General features: G+C 39.6%; 1 protein-coding gene across 3 annotated transcripts in view; it reads left to right on the top strand.

The window, feature by feature from the left end:
* vwa8 (von Willebrand factor A domain containing 8) overlaps positions 1-17,700 on the top strand; it is a 101,225-nt gene that overhangs the window by 40,022 nt on the left and 43,503 nt on the right. For all 3 annotated transcript variants that reach the window (XR_005992966.1, XM_041806697.1, XM_041806698.1), the window contains 8 exons: positions 1,807-1,958; positions 7,807-7,915; positions 9,579-9,717; positions 9,800-9,987; positions 15,777-15,896; positions 16,152-16,216; positions 16,328-16,453; positions 17,132-17,241. Coding sequence is in view for 2 of the 3 variants with exons in the window: in XM_041806697.1 (XP_041662631.1) it covers positions 1,807-1,958; positions 7,807-7,915; positions 9,579-9,717; positions 9,800-9,987; positions 15,777-15,896; positions 16,152-16,216; positions 16,328-16,453; positions 17,132-17,241 (1,009 nt within the window). In the remaining variant the exon portion in view is untranslated. The remainder of the gene's footprint in view (positions 1-1,806; positions 1,959-7,806; positions 7,916-9,578; positions 9,718-9,799; positions 9,988-15,776; positions 15,897-16,151; positions 16,217-16,327; positions 16,454-17,131; positions 17,242-17,700) is intronic.

Raw genomic sequence — 17,700 nt, 5'->3', positions numbered from 1 at the left:
TAATGCTGGAGCACAGCTGTGACAGAGAGGGGGCCATACTTATTAAACTGTCTAGACCAAGGAGTCAGACACATAGACAGACATAATACAGATAGTAACATAAGAATGGACTGTTAGTCTGCAGCTGATTTGGAAAGATTGTCACTGCTTTGGTTATAGTGGAGAGAGAGAGCCAGAAGAGGATTGCCACATTAAATAAAGGGGAGCAAAGTCAGCCATAATGGTGAAGAAAAATGGTTTTATTACAAGTTAGTCACTCCTGCAAGTCAATAATAGGCTTGCAAAAAGGTGCACACACAACAAACAGGCAAAAATGTCAAAGTAATGAACAATATGGAGACTGAGAGTTCAACATGCCTTGCTGTCAAATACATTGGCTATGTTTTGGTTGCCAAAGTTTACCTGTGATTTTAGGTCATTAACAACAAGATACTACCCAAGGAAGGAGGGTCATTCCTGATCAAATGTATCAAACATTTTGACAACCTAAATCTTTATTTTTTTACACGATGAGCAATAAAAGCATGGCAGATGTTAAATTCTTTTTGATTTTGAGCTGCGTATGAAAAACATTGTGCAAAAATGAAATCAAAAGATATTTAGGAGTTAAAAGTGAAGAAAAAATAGCGGAAATTGATTTTTTTTACCTTTTTGTGGTGACTTCCATCTCCATCCTCACCTTAAGACTTCTGTGTACCATGCAGGTGCCTGCAAACTTTGATTCAGAAAGACAAAATAAAAATAAAATAAGGCATTGTAGTTGCATGCAGTAGTGTCTCTCCTTACATTTAATGATCATGTTCGGCACATTCCTCCATCTCTGTGTGTTTACTCGGATGTTAACTCCAGAGAGGGTAAAAAAATACCAATGAGAGACCACATAACAAAGCTAAGAGGAGAGGGCAGTTAAAGATTTCAGCTTGCACCCCTTTAGATCAATAATTAACTGCAGAGAGAAGCTCTTATATCTGATTTCCCCGTTGGCCACCATTTTCAGCCATAAATCTGTGCCATTATTGACATGTGCAGAAGAAGAGGAATACAAGATCATTGAATCGAAGGCTAATTTACATTTCACATTTAATTATAAATATATTTTTGGTCACCGGATCACCAGATCAATTCAGACAGATCTTCAACAGTCACTGGTTTATAAGAGAGGTGTTGATGGAAAAGGATATTTAGGCCTTATTTGGATGTCTTAAATCACAGTTATAGTCCTAATAATGCCTTTCATCATATTCAGAAATCATTAGACATGTCTCCTAATGTATTAACTTTAATGCTGTTTTAAATGAGACGGTTTCAGTGAACAAATCTCACGTTTAATGCGTGTTTGCACCGTCACGTTCTGTGCACTTCAGGGTCTTTACTTGACAGTCCTAGCTGAAAGAATTGTTTTATTTTGTGACATTCAGCCCTCCAGAGGGACTCTGCTATGATCCTCTGATTTGTGTTTGATTTTAATGAACTTGACGTGATGCCTGGGCGTCTGCTTCAGCTCACTGACTCTGTTTCTCTGCTTTTATTGTCCATTCACAAACGTATCACTATGGTTACTGTACCATATAGAAGATTTATTGATGCAGTATGTAACTTTTATCTCTCCATTTATATCTCAAACACCGTTAGTACGGCTGAGGCAGGAGAACGAAGACTTTGAACTGGTGTGTCAGAGCCTGGAGATGAGTTACTCTCTGTTTGTGCAGGGACCTCTGTAAATCATATTAACTTTCTCTCCATCTTCTCTGTGCTTCTCCTATTATCCCTCCATCTCTTCCATCTCTGTTCCTTTCCTTACTGCAGAAATTCCCAGATGAGGGTCTCGCCAACGTGGTGCGAAACGTCTTCGACTTCGACTCTTACAACAAAGACATGCGGGAGGTTCTCATCGAAGCTCTGCACAAACACGGGATTCCGATTGGAGCCAAGCCCACCTCTGTCAACCTGGCTAAGGAGTAAGAACTCAACTGTGGCACATAATCAGCAGTGGCAGAGACCAATGCTGCTAACAACAAGATAAAACCAGTTTAGTTTCACTTTCAGTACAAACTGTTTGGACCAAAACAGTGAAAGCTCTCTCACTTAACAGGGGGTGTACTATGTAGTTAGCACAACACTATGTTTTAGCCAGCTGTTACCGCCACTGGCAAAGAAGTTCTCATTAAATGATCATGGAGTGTTGGTTATTAACTCTACACACAAACCCAGAGTTTCAGTGAGTGGGATCACCTTAAAGGAGTGGAGTTAGCTTCTTATAGCCAGTCATAATCATACAAGACTTTGGCATCAGTATTTATAGATCAGGATGAAATTATAGCCCCTTTATAAAAATTTCATTTTTTAGTATTTCCCAAATGTTTTTAAACAGAGCAAGGGATTTTAAACCCAGCCTTCCCAAACATCCTAGTTGTATTAAAGATGCTAACATTATTTTAGCAAACAGAAAAAAAAATATTTCACAAAAACCAAGAACTACCAGGGTCTAAATGATGATTTCCCTTTAAAACTGACCTTTTTGTTGAGCCATAGCACAAACATTTAACTTTGCAATGCTCAAACCATGCAAAATTGGGTTAAACTGAGGGTTATCTTTACATTTACACAGAGTATAAAACTTCAGTAGGGGTTTGAGCTGTCACTGAGGATGCATCATGGCAGAATACAAAGTAATCAGTTTAGACTTGAGAAAAAGAGTTGTTGATGCTCACAAAGCAGGAGAAGGATCTACAAAATTATCACAGCTTCACAGTTTCCAACAACCAAGAACTGGAGTGAGCAGTATAATCAAGACATTCAAGGAGAGCCACACAGTCCAGAATAAGCCTGGCAGAGGTAGGAGGAAAAAGAAAAGACATGAAAGAAAACTAGTGAGAGATGTGTCTAAAGATCCCAGAACAACTGCCAAGACACAAGTGGAGGACTTCAGGAACCATAGTATCAAAGAAGACCATCACTAGAGCCCTGCACAGGAATGGACCAAGAAAAAGTCCACTTCTGCAGAAGAGACATTTTCAAGCCAGACTGAAGTCTGCTAAGGACAACATGGAGAAAGATTCTGGAAGCATGTCCTTTGATGAGACCAAACTAGAGCTCTTTGGCCACAGAGACATTGGTGATGTTTGGAGAAAGAACCCAAAGGACACCAACCCCACAATGAAACACGGCGGTGGGAGTAGTATACTGTGGGGATGCTTCAGTGAGTCTGGGACTGGGAATCTGGTAAAGGTAGAAGGAATCATGAAGAAAGAAGGAAATGTGGGGATTGAGAAAGAAAACCTCAAGCAGTCAGCAGTTAAACTGGGTCTGGGCCATCACTTTGTCTTCAACATGAAAACAACCCAAACCATCCATGGCTCCTGGTGAAGAATTACCTCCAGAAGACCAAAGTGAACCTTATTGACTAGCCTGACTTGAATCCCATTTAAAATCTAAGTGGTGAACTGAAGACTAAGGTCCATGTCAGAAGACCAAGTACAACAAATGACTGCGGGCTTTTATCCAGCAAAAAGGAGACACAACTGACTATTAGCATCAGGGCGATCATCATTAAGACCCTGGTAGTTTTTGGTTTTTGTGAAATAATGTCATTTCTGTGTGCAAAGTAAAATAATGTTAGCGCCCAAATAAAACAAGGCTGTTTGGAAGCAGGGTTAAAATCCTTTGCTCTGTTTAACAGCGCTTGGGAAATACTTAAAAAATGCATTTTCATATGGGGGCTAATAATTTTGTCGTCAACTGTATATTTTTGCACATTTTATCAATTCAGAGCAAACTATGGTTTGGTTCTCATTAAAATATGGTTTTAAACATAATTCAGACTGAAATCACACAGCAGCAGTGACTAATGCAAGAAAGCAGACAGAATACATTTAAATGTATAGATCAAGACTTTTAATATCACTCAATCATCACTCATGCACAATAGATGCCTCCCTTTTGTTCCCTTAAATCATTTTCTCATTAATAGGATGCCTGATCATTTAAGGTAAACATAGTGTTACTAAGATAATAAACTATAAGTTGCATACGTTAATACACAAGTTTAACATTATTTTTAAGATTTATTTTTGGGCCTTTTCATGCCTTTATTTGATAGAGGAAGGACAGTGGATAGATTCGGAAACAGGGAAGAGAGTGGGGAGAGACATGTGGTAAAGGGCCACAGGCCGGATTCGAACCCGGGCCGACCACGTACATGGGTAGCGCCTTAAACCATTCGACTATCTGCGCTCCCCAACATCATTTTTTTTAATAAATAAAAGCATGCAGCTCAAAGGGTTTCACAAAGAATAGTTAGAAATCAAAATAAACTGACTATAACAGATAAAATCCTGAAAGACTAAAGTAAGCAAGAAAGTAATCAAATCTATATCCAAAGCCTCAGCACGTTTAGGAGAAGTCTGATGATGATTTTAACACCGCACATTTGAGGATTGTTTGGACAAATAATCATTTACGATAAACCTTGACCTAAATCACACCCTCACAATCTTTAGTGGGGGACAAATAAAATGAATGTTAAAATTGTCTAGTGTGTGGCCAACCTTAGAGGAAAAACTCCTAGAGGTTTTTGCAGCAGAAGAGTCCAGTGGTTTGAGTACACATTAACACTAGAGGATCTCACAGATGTAATCTTCTCATTTTGAATACTTGCAACTTTGAGAGGTGAAATCCTGACATGCTTGAAGTTGACTGATTGTATCTTTAGCCTCATGACTGGTTTTCAGAGTGGATTTGATCTGGTGGCTTCCATGAAGTCTCCTCATTGATTCCTGAAGTATTTAACGAACTCTAGATCATTCTCATTACCTCACATCTCCTGCAAAGGAAAGATTTTATTCTAATATCCACTACATTGTCTCATAATGTACAGTTTTGTCTTTAAATAAAGGAAAATATTTGTTTCTTCTGTCTCCTGTGGTTTTATTTGAACTTAAAAACATTCATTAATTAAATTTCGTGAATCTCTTGAGTAAAGTCTTGAGAGACAAGCAGAAACAAGTATTTTCCTTTAACAGCTGCATAACTTATTGTAAAAATTATCTGTTCTGTTTTTCCCCAATCATCATCCCAGTTCTGATGATTCTCCACTTTTTTGTGGGATCTTTGTTTTAAGACATTAAAGCTCATCTTAAACAGTTTAAAACCCATAACACTAAGCATACATAAAAGCCAATATTGCACGTCTTGATTCACAATTATTGAAGAAACCCCTTCTCATATGTGTTTCTTTGAGTTACCATTCAAAGAAATATTTATTGTTAAAGCTCAGTCCACCCTTCAACCCCTTTATCCTCATTTAATCTCTACATTCGGTTGTTTTGCATATTTCACCCCACCTGCAGCCAATAAGACTGTGGCTAAACTCCAGCTCTGATTCATTCTTTATACTGAGGATGGGTAAACATCAGGCCAGACACAACAAGCCAAGCACGCAGAGTCATGTCCGGCATTAAAAGGCTCCTCTGGAGACTTGGGGATAAAATGAAAGCCTTTTATTTCATCAAATCAAACTTATGAGCTCCTTAAAAGATGTGATCAGTTGAAAGTAGCCTCCTAAGTACACCATGACTGTGAAATCCAGTAATTCATGCAACTGTTGATAAGAAAAAGGATAACTCCATTATCAAAAAAGTTGGCATTTTGTGTTGAGTAAGACTTGAAAAATAATACACTGTTTTACAAATCCTTTTCAGTCTGGACTCAGCTGAATACAGCACAAAGACAAGCTATTTAATGTTAAGACTGATCAGCTTCATTCTTTATTTGGAAGTATGTTCACTCTGAATTTAATGCCTACAACGTGTTCCAAAAACATTAGGACAGGTCCTTATTAACCACCATGTTCCTTCACCTTTCCTTCTAACAGCACTCAGTAAGTGTCTGGGGACTGAAGACAGATAGTTGAAGTTCTGAAAGTGAAATTTGTTTCCCATTTTGCCTGATGTGTATCTTGGATTACTCAACAGTGCAGGGTTTCCATTGTGGTATTTTGTGCTTAGTATAGGTTGTTTGCAATCACATGATCCTGAATGTCTGTTGGGGGCTATTAGGAATGAATGGGAATGGAGGAAAGCTAATCTCTAAATGGACCTGTAGGCTGCAATGATTATCTACACTTTACAAAAGACTGATTTTTTCCACAGTTTATCAGACTTACCTGGTGTGGAGGTGATCAATATCACAAATCGCTCAATCCTGCAGACCTCCTAGCATCTAGCATCGTCTATCCAGATGGAGGGAGATGAATCTCGAGGAGTAGAACAGAAAAAAAATCCTAATCTCATCACAAACATGCTTTTAATTGAAACAGTGATGTGCCATCAACTGTTCATGAATGAGCCTGTTGTACTAAACAGCTCTCTAATGTGGGCCACAGTAGCTAGCTCCTGTTTGAGTGCCAGTTTCCTTTCCCCCATCCTTTGTTGTAATTTGATAAAAAAAAAAAATCCAAATTGGTAGATGGAGAGCGGTTTGGGAGCCAATCAACCATCTCTACTGAGCTGAGACAAAAGATCTGGAGCTCTTATGAGAGACGGATTTCCTGTCACAATGAGAGAGACTGGACTGACATCAGTGAAGGAAACACAGGTAAGATCAGAATTTGATTAGCTAAACCATGACAAAACTGGACTGATCAAAGCCTGACCCCTTTAGAATGGAACATATGAGAGTGTTGTGTGACACCCCTCGTTCAGGCTTTTGTCAGAGGCTTTTTTCATTCCCACCTGCTGTAGTTTCACTCTGGGTTTTTTTTTTTTACTTTTTTTGTTTTGCCTGATTATTTCGCTACTTTCAGGAATTTTTTTCTCACTTTTAAAGCTTGGCATAGTCATAAACCACTCAAAACATGGCCTTTTGGTAGAGTTTCTCTATGCTGAAATCACTGCTTGCTCCCCAGAGGGAGTTCTCTGCTGGTGTCATCTGCAGAGAACCTGATGTATGGTACATTTTCAGTGAGTGACAGGTCTGGACTGCTTGCAGCAGGACGTCTAGGCCCTGCCCTTTTTCATTGTGAAGCCATGCTGTTGTAACTCGTGCAGAATATGTCTTGGCATTGTTGACAAGCAGGGTTGCTTAAAAAATACATCCGGACGGATGCAGATGTTTCTCCAAAACCTGTATGTACCTTTTTTAATGGTCCTTTTCCTCTTTAGCCTGGTGGACTCATCGGCCATCATTTCAAAAACAGTTTGAAATGTGGACTCATCAGACCACAGCACACTTTTACACTTTGTCAGTTCATCTCAGATTAACTTAGAACCAGATAAGTGTCAGAGATTTCTCCAGATTCTCTGAATCTTTTGATGACATTATGGACTGTTGAATGTCAGATCTCTAAAATTCCTTGCAGTTGCATATTGAGGCGCATTGTTCATTGACTGACTGTAACTGTGAATAATTGACCCTTTCAGAAGAGCTCCTTTTATACCCAATCAAGGTACTATCACCTGTTGCTAATTATCTACCTACCTGTGGGATGTCCAAGGTGTTTTTTAAGCATTACACAACTCTCTGAATCTTTTCTTGCCCCAGTTCCAATTTTTTGGAAGATGTTGCAGGCATCAACAGACATTCAGAGTATGTGTATTTTTGATTCTAATATACTAAAACTATTAGGTTTAAACATAAATATATTGTCTTTTTACTGTACCTAGATGAATCTAGGATGGATTTGTGGGCAAATGGATTTGTAAATTGCTGTATTCTACTTTTATTCACATTTTCCACAGCCTCCCCAGCTTTTGTGGAAGGGGGGTTTGTAATTTAGGTAGCTGTCACAACTTATCTTTAAATCTTCAGGTTGCCACTGCCAGAGATCAAGATGACCGGGTACTGGACCATAAACCAAGGAGTCAACGCTCGCCGCAAACTGCTTTGTCCCACCGAGACGCACCCCATTGACATCAAGGTAAACGCACAAGAGAATATGTTCAGAAGGAGATGTTTATATTTTTCATTAATCCCTAGCGGAAAAGGTTAATTTTCTCTTTATTTCTACAAATATGCTACATACACAAAGGAGGGGGATACACATATGCACAAACACAATCCTATGGACTATGGATGCATGTTATCAGCCTTATATCGGTATTAGCAGGTTTGAAGTTAAAAAGTTAATCTCGGCACCAGTAGGTATGAAAAATTTCAGCCACTATTTTCAACTGATATACTGGTTGTAGATGTCTGTGATTATCTGCGGTAAATGTCAGCTAGAGTTTTTGCTGGAGTTTTTGCTATATTGGATATTGCAAAAATTCATATAGACCATATAATCCTATATAGACACAGACTAACAGAGAGAAGTCAGAGACGGGCTGCACAAGAAAGAGGGACCAAGACGCTTGGTGTCTCTGCAGTACTGGCAAAGTTAGCTCACACCTCTCCTTCAACTAGTGTTGGTTTTTTCAGCAATTCTGAAAATCATTTGAAGTGTCTCTTGCAGTTAAAATTTTTGCCTACTTTAAGTCAATGCAAGCTCAAAATATGTTCAGTGGTGTGGCTGTTAGCCCTGCCCTTCCACAAGCCAATGTGTAAAGCATCAAGCAGGAACAGCACATATTCCTGCCTTTTCTGTGCCTACAAGGAAAGTCTGGGGCAGGGAGAGAAGTTACAAAAACCTCAGAGCAGAGCAGGCATCAATGACAACAGAATGACACTGATTAAGTCAGAAGCAGAATAATGAGGAGCTCAGGTGGAGGAGGGTGGCAGAAAGCGGCTTGCAGAGGGAGCAGCAAGTAGTAGGTGGCTAGAGTAGTTCAGCATGAGGGTAATTACCCAATAGTGAGCTCAGAACGAATCAGCTGGGCATCAGCTGATCTCTATTATATGGCAGTGCTTGTCTCTGTGGCCTGCCTGAACTGACGCTATATGTATGATTTTTATACTCATAAAAGGGCATGAGACCACAGGGCTGTGTGCTGACGCAGAAGGCACATATGGTAGCACTTGTTCAGGTTTTACTATCATCAGAAACAACATGAATCAAGCTGTTCAAGCTGAGGCATCACAGGTGAAATAAACAAAAGCTAAATAGAATATATCCATTTAATAATAGCACATCATTAAAACACATTTGAATCCCTGTGTATGATGGTATGTTTTTTTAAACTCTTTTGTATAAGTGTTTTGTAGCGGTGGTCTCAGGCATTATTTATGTATACTAGAGTATGGTTCACAAATGATGTAAGCACAACCAACCGTGCTCAAGAATGGAGCCATTTCATCCCCTTAGCTGCACAGTAGATGACAGAAGCAGAGCAATGTTAGCCTCTCCAAAACGAATAAAAAATATCAACCTTTAGGATGGACTCCATTGTCCACACAGAACATAAACAGCTGTTGACACAAGAGGTTGCCATGGATGTCTCTTCTTCTTTCTCCTTAGTGGTGGAATTACCCATCAATTAAGCACTATACCACCTGTATCAGATTGTGTACATATGCAAGTGTGCTTGGGCACAGAACAACGTTACTAATGTGAAAGCAGACGGGAAGGGCACAGTACTTAGGTACAGCACCAAACAATCATGCCTAACAGTGCTGGTGTGATTGACTTTGTGTTTTATCTGCAGGGCCCGGTGTTTCTGCGTGTGCAGAGTTATCCATGTAACAGACAGGAGAGTCGAGCTCTCAGCTTCAGTGAGGAGAAATCCCACTGGCAGATTCCCATGAATGAAGTCAACATCATCTGTGATGTCACCACCAAAGATGGTACACGAACACAATCAGCATAGTCATTCATTATTACAGTCTGAAATAAATGAATTATTTACATTCTGTCTATTTTCTGCAGACACACTCTTTGTTGCCACGTGCAACCCAGTGTCGCTGTTCTCCATGAAGGAGCGAGGGGAGACGATTCGGTGTATGGAGCTTTATGACGTCTTTCCACGGACCATCAGCGGAGTCTGGCAGCCGTTTGTCACCATAGCTCCACTCGGGAGTCCTCTGGATGGACAAGTGGTGCTGCACGAGGAGCAGGTTAGTATTCACAAAACTTTTCAGACATTTTTACCTTTTTCAGTTTGTGATGTTTAAGCCTAAAGCTGCAGTCATTTAAATTCATTTTTCCTCTCATTTATCTACGCTTAGTACCACATCTTGAAAAAAGTGAAAACAGAATTTCAGGGTTTCTTTGGGAAATTTATGGAAAAAAAAAAAAAAACCCAGAAATATCGCATTGACATAAGTGTTCAGACCCTTTACTCAGTACTTCGTTGAAGCACCTTTGGCAGCAATTGCAGCCTCAAGTCTTTTTTGAAAATGACTCAACAAGCTTTGCACACCTGGATTGGGGGATTTTCCACAGCGTCATCCCTAAGCCACTCTTTTGTTGTCTTGGCTGTGTGCTTAAGGTCATTGTTGTGTTGGAAGGTGAACCTTCAGCCAAGTCTGAGGTCCTGAGAGCTGTGGAACAGGTTTTCATTGAGGATATCTCTGGAAATTTCTCCATTCAGCTTTCCCTCTACCCTGACCAGTCTCCCCATCCCTGCTGCTGGAAAACACCCCCACAGCATGATGCTGCCACCACCATGCTTCACTGTTGGGATAGTATTGATTGTTGATGAGCAGTGCCTGGTTTCCTCAATTGATACCAAACAGTTCAATCAAACTCCAAGTGGGCTGTCATGAGTTTTGCACTGAGGAGAGGCTTCTGTCTAGACACTGAGATGAAGCCAGATTGATGGAGGGCTGCAGTGTTGGTTGTCCTTCTGGAGTTTTGTCCATATGGGGGCAGGAAATACTCTGATTATGCAGTACATCCCTGCAGGTATTGTTTAGCGCTAAGACATACCATACAGCTATGCTGTATGGTTACTGGAGTCATCTCATGTTTAGCAGCTTTAAAGAGTGGAAAAATTCATGGTGGATTGATGTTTGCTCTTAAGAATAATTTAACAGAGAGTACAGAATGACCCTCTTTGTAAATGTCTGAGATAACGGGTTATGAATTGTTGCAATACAAATGATTATTGATTGATTGAAGTGAGTGATGATGGTGGCTGCTGTTTGCGGTCATGATGGCCCATGTCTCAGTGTTTGCACTAGTATTATTACTACCAGCACTAGTATTTTGCTTGCACCAGCATATAGGACACAGCACCTTTGTTTGATGAAAAAATAAGTGCACCAGATTTTGCTGTAAATTTCAACATAATCACAGTTTTCCTTGGCTTGCACTGGTCTTCCTGCAGATCTGTGTCCATTTGGATTCAATGATTTCAGGGAGCTACACCTTTAAGAAAGCAGGGACAGCTGGGAAATAAAACAAAAAATCTCTCAGTTAAAGAAGCTAAAGTTAAATTATAGTTGATGAGGACGATGGCCATCCTAACTTTTCCCAGAAGAACACAAATGAGCCATTATTGGAGAAACTGTATCCAATGAGAACAGAGTAATCTGCTCATTTGAATTGGTATTCCAGCACAGCCTTAAACTCACACACTGACAGCATGTTTATAAAGGAATCATCTCTTCTGGTCTCATGTCCTTGTTTACCGACACGTACTGTGACACTTATGTAACACTGGTATTTAAACCTTCTTTCAGAGGACGACCACAGATTCCTCACTGATTTAAAATAGCTGCTCACAGGACCGTTATAGTTTCTGTAAGCTCTCAGTGGTTAGTGGTTGTTTGCTGTTGAACCCTCTCTTACCCCATAAGACCTCGATCTATGACGGCAGAGTCACACAGGAACAATGAACACTGTTTTTTTTTCTCCAGTCAGAAGTCTCGTACAGCTGGAGAATATTAGGAAAGAGGAGGGTTTCTAAAAATACCAGCATGATGGATCATGTTTCGTCTGTCTAAAAGTGAAGAGGTCCAGACATCGGAGAGTTCGTTCACAGGTCGTCGGCCTTCAAGGGAAAGTCAGGGAAACCATGGCGTACAAAACATGCAGTTTCTGCTGTGCTTACGCACTAAAAGGCATGGAAAATGAATTAAAATTATCTTCACAGTGCAAAAACTCAAATATTAGCAAGTGTTTTTGTTTGATTTATTGTCCAAATATGTAATTACATCATTTCAAAGCATTTTACATTGAAGAGTCCAGGAAAACATCTTATTTCAAAGTATTAAAAGTGAAGAATGTTACTTGTGAAACTAAACTGCCAAAAAGCCACCCTGACAGGAGCCAGTTTCTTGTGACATCCTGGAGGAATAATTTCTGACGAGGCTCTTCAGCATGGAGCAAGGATGGATGTTGGTCCTCAGCAAGGGCCCCCATAGCGAGGGATAAAGGGGAGTGCTTTCTGGGGCCCAGCCAAACTGGGGGCCCATGGAGGTCAGCAAAATCATGGTCTATTGTAAAGTTAAGCTTTGATAACCATATTTTAGTCCTTTACCTGAATAAAAATCCCTCTTATTCAAGCAACCAATAATATTTTAAACTTAGTCACACCCTTAGTTTATAGCCTTTTTTAAAAATGTAAATCCCTTTTCTAAAAACATAACTAAAATTGGTTAAAATGGAAAACATGGCTGGAAAAAAATTTAAAATGGTATTTCAAAGTGGAAAAAAGATTTTCAAGTGGCTAAAATGGATTAAAAGTGACGAAACGTGGCTGACTAAATGGTGAAAAGAGGCTGCAAGTAGTAAAAATTGGCATACCAAATAGTGAAATTCTATTAAAATTGGCAAAAATTGTAAAAAAAAAAAGAAAAGAGGGGTGAAAAGGGTTAATAGTGACAATATACATCAACAAAGCAAACAATAGACATAAAGTGGCAAAAATGGGTTTGAAGTGGTAAAACATTTAAAAACAAAACAGTTGGGCGTGCTGGTAGTCAAGTGGTTAAGGCGCACACCATGTGCGCAGGCGACCCAGGTTCAAATCCGGCCCGTGGCACTATCTCCTGCATGTCTCTCCCCACTCTCTTCCCTGTTTCCGACTCTATCCACTGTCCTATCAAATAAAGGCAAAAAATGCCAAAAATAAATCTTAAAAAAGAAAACAAAAAAAAAAATTGTCAGGGGCTCATTCTCTAGGTTGGTCAGGGGCCCATTCTCTGGGTCTGTTAGGGGCTTATTCTCTGGATTTGTCAGGGGCCCATTCTCTGGTTTCATCAGAGAATGGGCTGGCCTGGTCCTCAGTGCACAAAATAAATCTGACAAATCTTCTTAATGTCCTGAAAGACTTCATAATCTCAAAAAAACTCAGATGTTTTTCTTTTCTTGGAAATGTTTGCTTTTATGATGTAAAAAAATAGTATTTTTTTAACTCTTAAATACAGAGATTGGTTTATTGTAAATTTATAACTATTAACTTCAATGTACGGATACTGCTTTTTTTTCTTAGTGGTGGACTGTGTAGATATTTTAGACTGTAAATGAGATGAATATAGATGCTTGAATTTAAGCTTTTTAGTGCATGGAGAAAAAACATCAAATCCAAAGACCAAACCAGAACCCAAACCCTTCCACAAACCCTTCCTGAGTGAAACACGCCGACTGTGTTATGTCGTCTCCACATGTTAGGCATCCTCGTGCCCTCACACATGCTCTCCCTCTAAAGACAGAGTATGTATAGAAACAGGAAATGGGGTTTGCCTTCTTTGAATAGCTCGTCACAGCCCATGTGTATGTCACGACCCAGAGGTCATGAGGAAAATATGACAGCCGAGCAGGGCTGCCTGGACTGAGGTCGACCCCCCTGTGGCTCTGTGTCATAAAACTGAGCTGCAGCTGAAACCTCGTGGTCATAAAAACCCAGTGTGGATGTTTGGAACAGCTGCTAGGGATTCCTGCTGGAGAAAAGCGCCCTCTGATGGCAAAAACTGATTCAAAACCCTTCTTTTTTGTATTTGGAAACCTTAATCAGAGTCCCAAAAATTATTAATGTTTAAGTGGTTGCATTTATAGCTACTGATTATAGATACTGATTTGCTATTTTTGGCAGATATTCTAGATTTAGTCTTTATTTTACTCTTAAGCTGAAAATACATATTAATTAGCCATATTTAGTCTGCTTTTAACCTTTTAGCACAGATTTAGTCTTCTCTTATTATCAATTATCCAAAAATTAAGGGCTTACTAAACTTATGTTTAGTTTGTTTGAAGTCTCATCTCCCCTGTAGATAAGAGGACGATCTACATTTTTATCAGATTTTTTTGTTGACATAGTGGACAGTGTTGTAAATGTTTTTCTGCATCAAAATGTTTCTAGTCATTGAACAACAATCGCCTCACCTAACCCTTGTGCAACAGTTGGCATGAGAAAGATTAACAAAGACAACAAAAATAATCTTACACTTACAGTTATTATTTTCCGTTGGTTCTTTTGCTGTTTGGGTTTAGGTTTTTGTTATTTCTTATGCTTTGTTCATATTCATGCTTTGCATGAAGGTGTCAAAGAACACCTTGATTTTAAAGTGCTATACAAATAATGTTTTTATTACTATTGTATTCATGTTACCCTTACCCTTTAACTGATACTCTCTACTGATGGGAGTAATGTCCTGCTTTTCTGTAATACATCCTCAAAATTCTTTTTAATCAGAACCAGGAGATCATCCCTTTATGTGATCAGCCCATCAGTAGAACTGTTAAAGAGGCTGTAGACAGGGCTGCATGTTGTTGAAGTTAAAGTACTGTTGTTTCACAGCAACAAGGTTGCTGGTTTGAATCCCAGTCTGAGTGGTGTTTTCTGTGTGGACTTTGTATGTTCTCCTTATACATGCAAGGGTTCTCTCAAGATACTCCGCCTGCCTCCCACAGTTCAGAGATACTCTTTAGGTTAACTGGTCACAGGTCAGACTCATGCTGCTCACCCTTAGGACAACATCTTCTGCACATTGGAGCATACAGATACTACTGGAACCCCTGAAACAGACCAGTTATACAAAATTTCTCCCCCTGTATAATGTTTTTATATAGACCAAAATGTTCTTTTTCAGACTTTAGACATGCTTATTAATGGACATTTGAACATTCTCTGTTGATGCAACTCCTGCTGCTTCTGCAGACAGCATCTAGTGGACACTTGAAGAACTGCAGTTTATTCCAGGGTCTACACCACTTCTTCCAACGACAGCGGGGATCAGCTCCAGCCCCCTACAACCCTCCAGCAGGACAAGAGAAACAGATAAAAGATGGATGTATGGACAGTCAGACAGTTTGTCAGGGCTGCAGGATCACAGCAAACATCATAATCATTTGGAGTTTTTTCACACGGTTGTATATATTTTTTATGTTGCCTCAGGGGCAACAGGACGAATCCTAACAGCTATTTTGCATTATCCAGTCATCACCCTTTAAAAGTTCCAAATAAGTGAAGTTGTTTTACCTTTTTTTTAACCATCCACTGCCTTTTTGTTATCTCCTTTTGCTCTCTCTCTTTTCAAACTAACTAGAGTATGTGCAAGAGCTCCCTCTGCTCCTCACCTACATTAAAGTGAGAGCTGTTTTAGCAGGAATGGAAGATGCACTTCATTTACCACACATGATAAAACTTTTTGATAAAATGAGTACAACACAGCATGCAGACAGTAATGATTGAGGGAAGCCTTAATCCTCCATAAAATTAAAACTTAATTAATCACCCAGTTCTTTCGATTTATTTATAGTAACAGTATTTATTGACTCTCTTGAGTATTTTTCTACTGATTCAGTTTCCTGTGATGTGTTTTTTTTATTTCTAGTCTAGTAACAGCATACTGTGTAGAGGTGAAAGCATTCTTTATTACCATTTTTCCATTTTGTCTGAGCTTTTTCCACTACAAGTTCTTACTTCCTCTGTCTGTCTTCCTGTTCGTCCCTCCGCCAGAGTAACACAGTTCTCCATCTGGACATGGAAACCGGCGCCGTGCGGAGGCTCATGTTGTCCCCGGAGAGCGATCCTCCCTCCACCCGAGCATCGAGCTGGTGGAGCAGCAAAGAACAGCAGGTCAGAGGTTTTACTGCCACCAGGGACAAATGTCATTTAAACCTTGCCTCTTTAGGGATAATTTCCATTAATCATTTAAGATGGACTATGTTTTCACTATGTGTGAGGTTTACACTATACTAGATATCAGTATTTGGTTTAATTGGATAATTTAGTCAGCATTACTCTGTTGTAAATATTTTTATGGGACAGCAAAGTTACAAAAAATACCTATTTTAAAGCTAACATGTCTTCTGTATTGATTGTTGTTTTCAGGGAGGTCACAAAATGTGTCGTGACTTCGCCCACAAAAACTGGCTTCTCTTCTATAAGGAGGACGGGTACGCTTCTCTGATTTAAAAATGATCATCTACATCACTGTTAAACTGCACGGTATCTATAAGATAATACTTTCAATCCCTGATATGTGTGATTATAAATGCTTTCTGCAGCAACCAGCTGGAGGTGCTGGACGTACTGGAGGGTCAGGTTCACTCTATCTCTCTCCCCATCAACCTGAAGTCTGTTTTCCTGGTGGCTGAGGATCGCTGGCTACTGCTGGAGAGCAACACCAACAAGTGAGAGAAAGAGAGGGATGGATTTTACATTTCTCAGAGCCTTAAAGGAGAACTTGTACTCCTAAACTCTCTTATTTGATTGTCTAGATAGCTAAAAGGTAAAGGAAGAGAATTGTCCCATTCCTCAGCTGACAGTGGCCTCATATCTTTTATCTAAAAGTTGTTTTTGCCCATGACATGCTCTGAATGTCCTCAGAAGTGTCTAAAACTAGTGCAGAAAGGATCCCTGCAGAGGTAGAGCTTTATGTTTAGAGTAAGGTTCTTATTCTTCCCAGAAAAAAATAAAGTTATTGCTCTTTTCTCTTCAAAGCCACAAGACTATAGTGTCAAAGCAGTATTTTAATTCACAGAGGATGATCAATAATGTTCAATTCAGAATATGTCCTTCAGCTTTGATTGGATGTGCAGAAGAGACGATAAAATGAATGCGGAGTAAGGAGTGAAAGCATCTGTATCTGCATGCATTTTGAACATAGAGCATTCACATGTCTTGAGTGAAAAGTGAAGACTTTACAGCCTGTTTCAAACTTGAATCAGTCTACGGTACTAAATTCCAACCTGATCATTCCTAAAGTCCTAGAATATGTAAAAATAGATCCCAGGCTTAAATATGACAGCATTCCTCTTCAGTATCTGTGATGAATAACTTCTTATCGTACCGTTTCTGACACTGAACAGGAAGTTCCTGCTCACTAAGCCCATGCACATGGCAGCCGAGGAGTCTGGAGTGTGTCAGCTCCACAGCATCAGCGAGGACCTGGTCAGCTCAGGACATGGAGTAAGCGCAGGTAGATGTCCACACAAGTTCCTACAGCTTTGAACAAAGGTCAACTCCACTTTTGTGTACTACTCAGCCGCTCTGTAGACATTACATCAACAGTGTTGTAGAGATGAAGAAGACAGATAAAAAGTGGAATAGCTTACTCGACAGCCAAATGTTTACCTTCATTAGACACTTAAAGGGCACAAAGAAGGAAATTTGTCAAATTTTGTCTGCTAAGGGGGCACCAAATTTGCAATTTTGAAAATCAGTTCTTTGAAATTTTGATGATAGGAGTGTCGTGTTTGGGAGGAGCCAGTGGAGGCCAGAACATCCCGGCTCCCTGACTACCAACCTAAAATTATTGACCCGTTGAGGTTGATGCTGTTGTATAAGACAATAAGTGATGAAGTTTAAGTTAAATAACTTTTGAACCATAAATCAGAGCCTTTTACTTTTTCCTCCTCTTGCACTCTGTTGTTTTGCC

The sequence above is a fragment of the Cheilinus undulatus genome, linkage group 15 (assembly GCF_018320785.1).
Source record: "Cheilinus undulatus linkage group 15, ASM1832078v1, whole genome shotgun sequence".
Lineage (NCBI taxonomy): Eukaryota > Metazoa > Chordata > Actinopteri > Labriformes > Labridae > Cheilinus > Cheilinus undulatus.
This window is presented reverse-complemented; position numbering and strand designations above follow the sequence as displayed.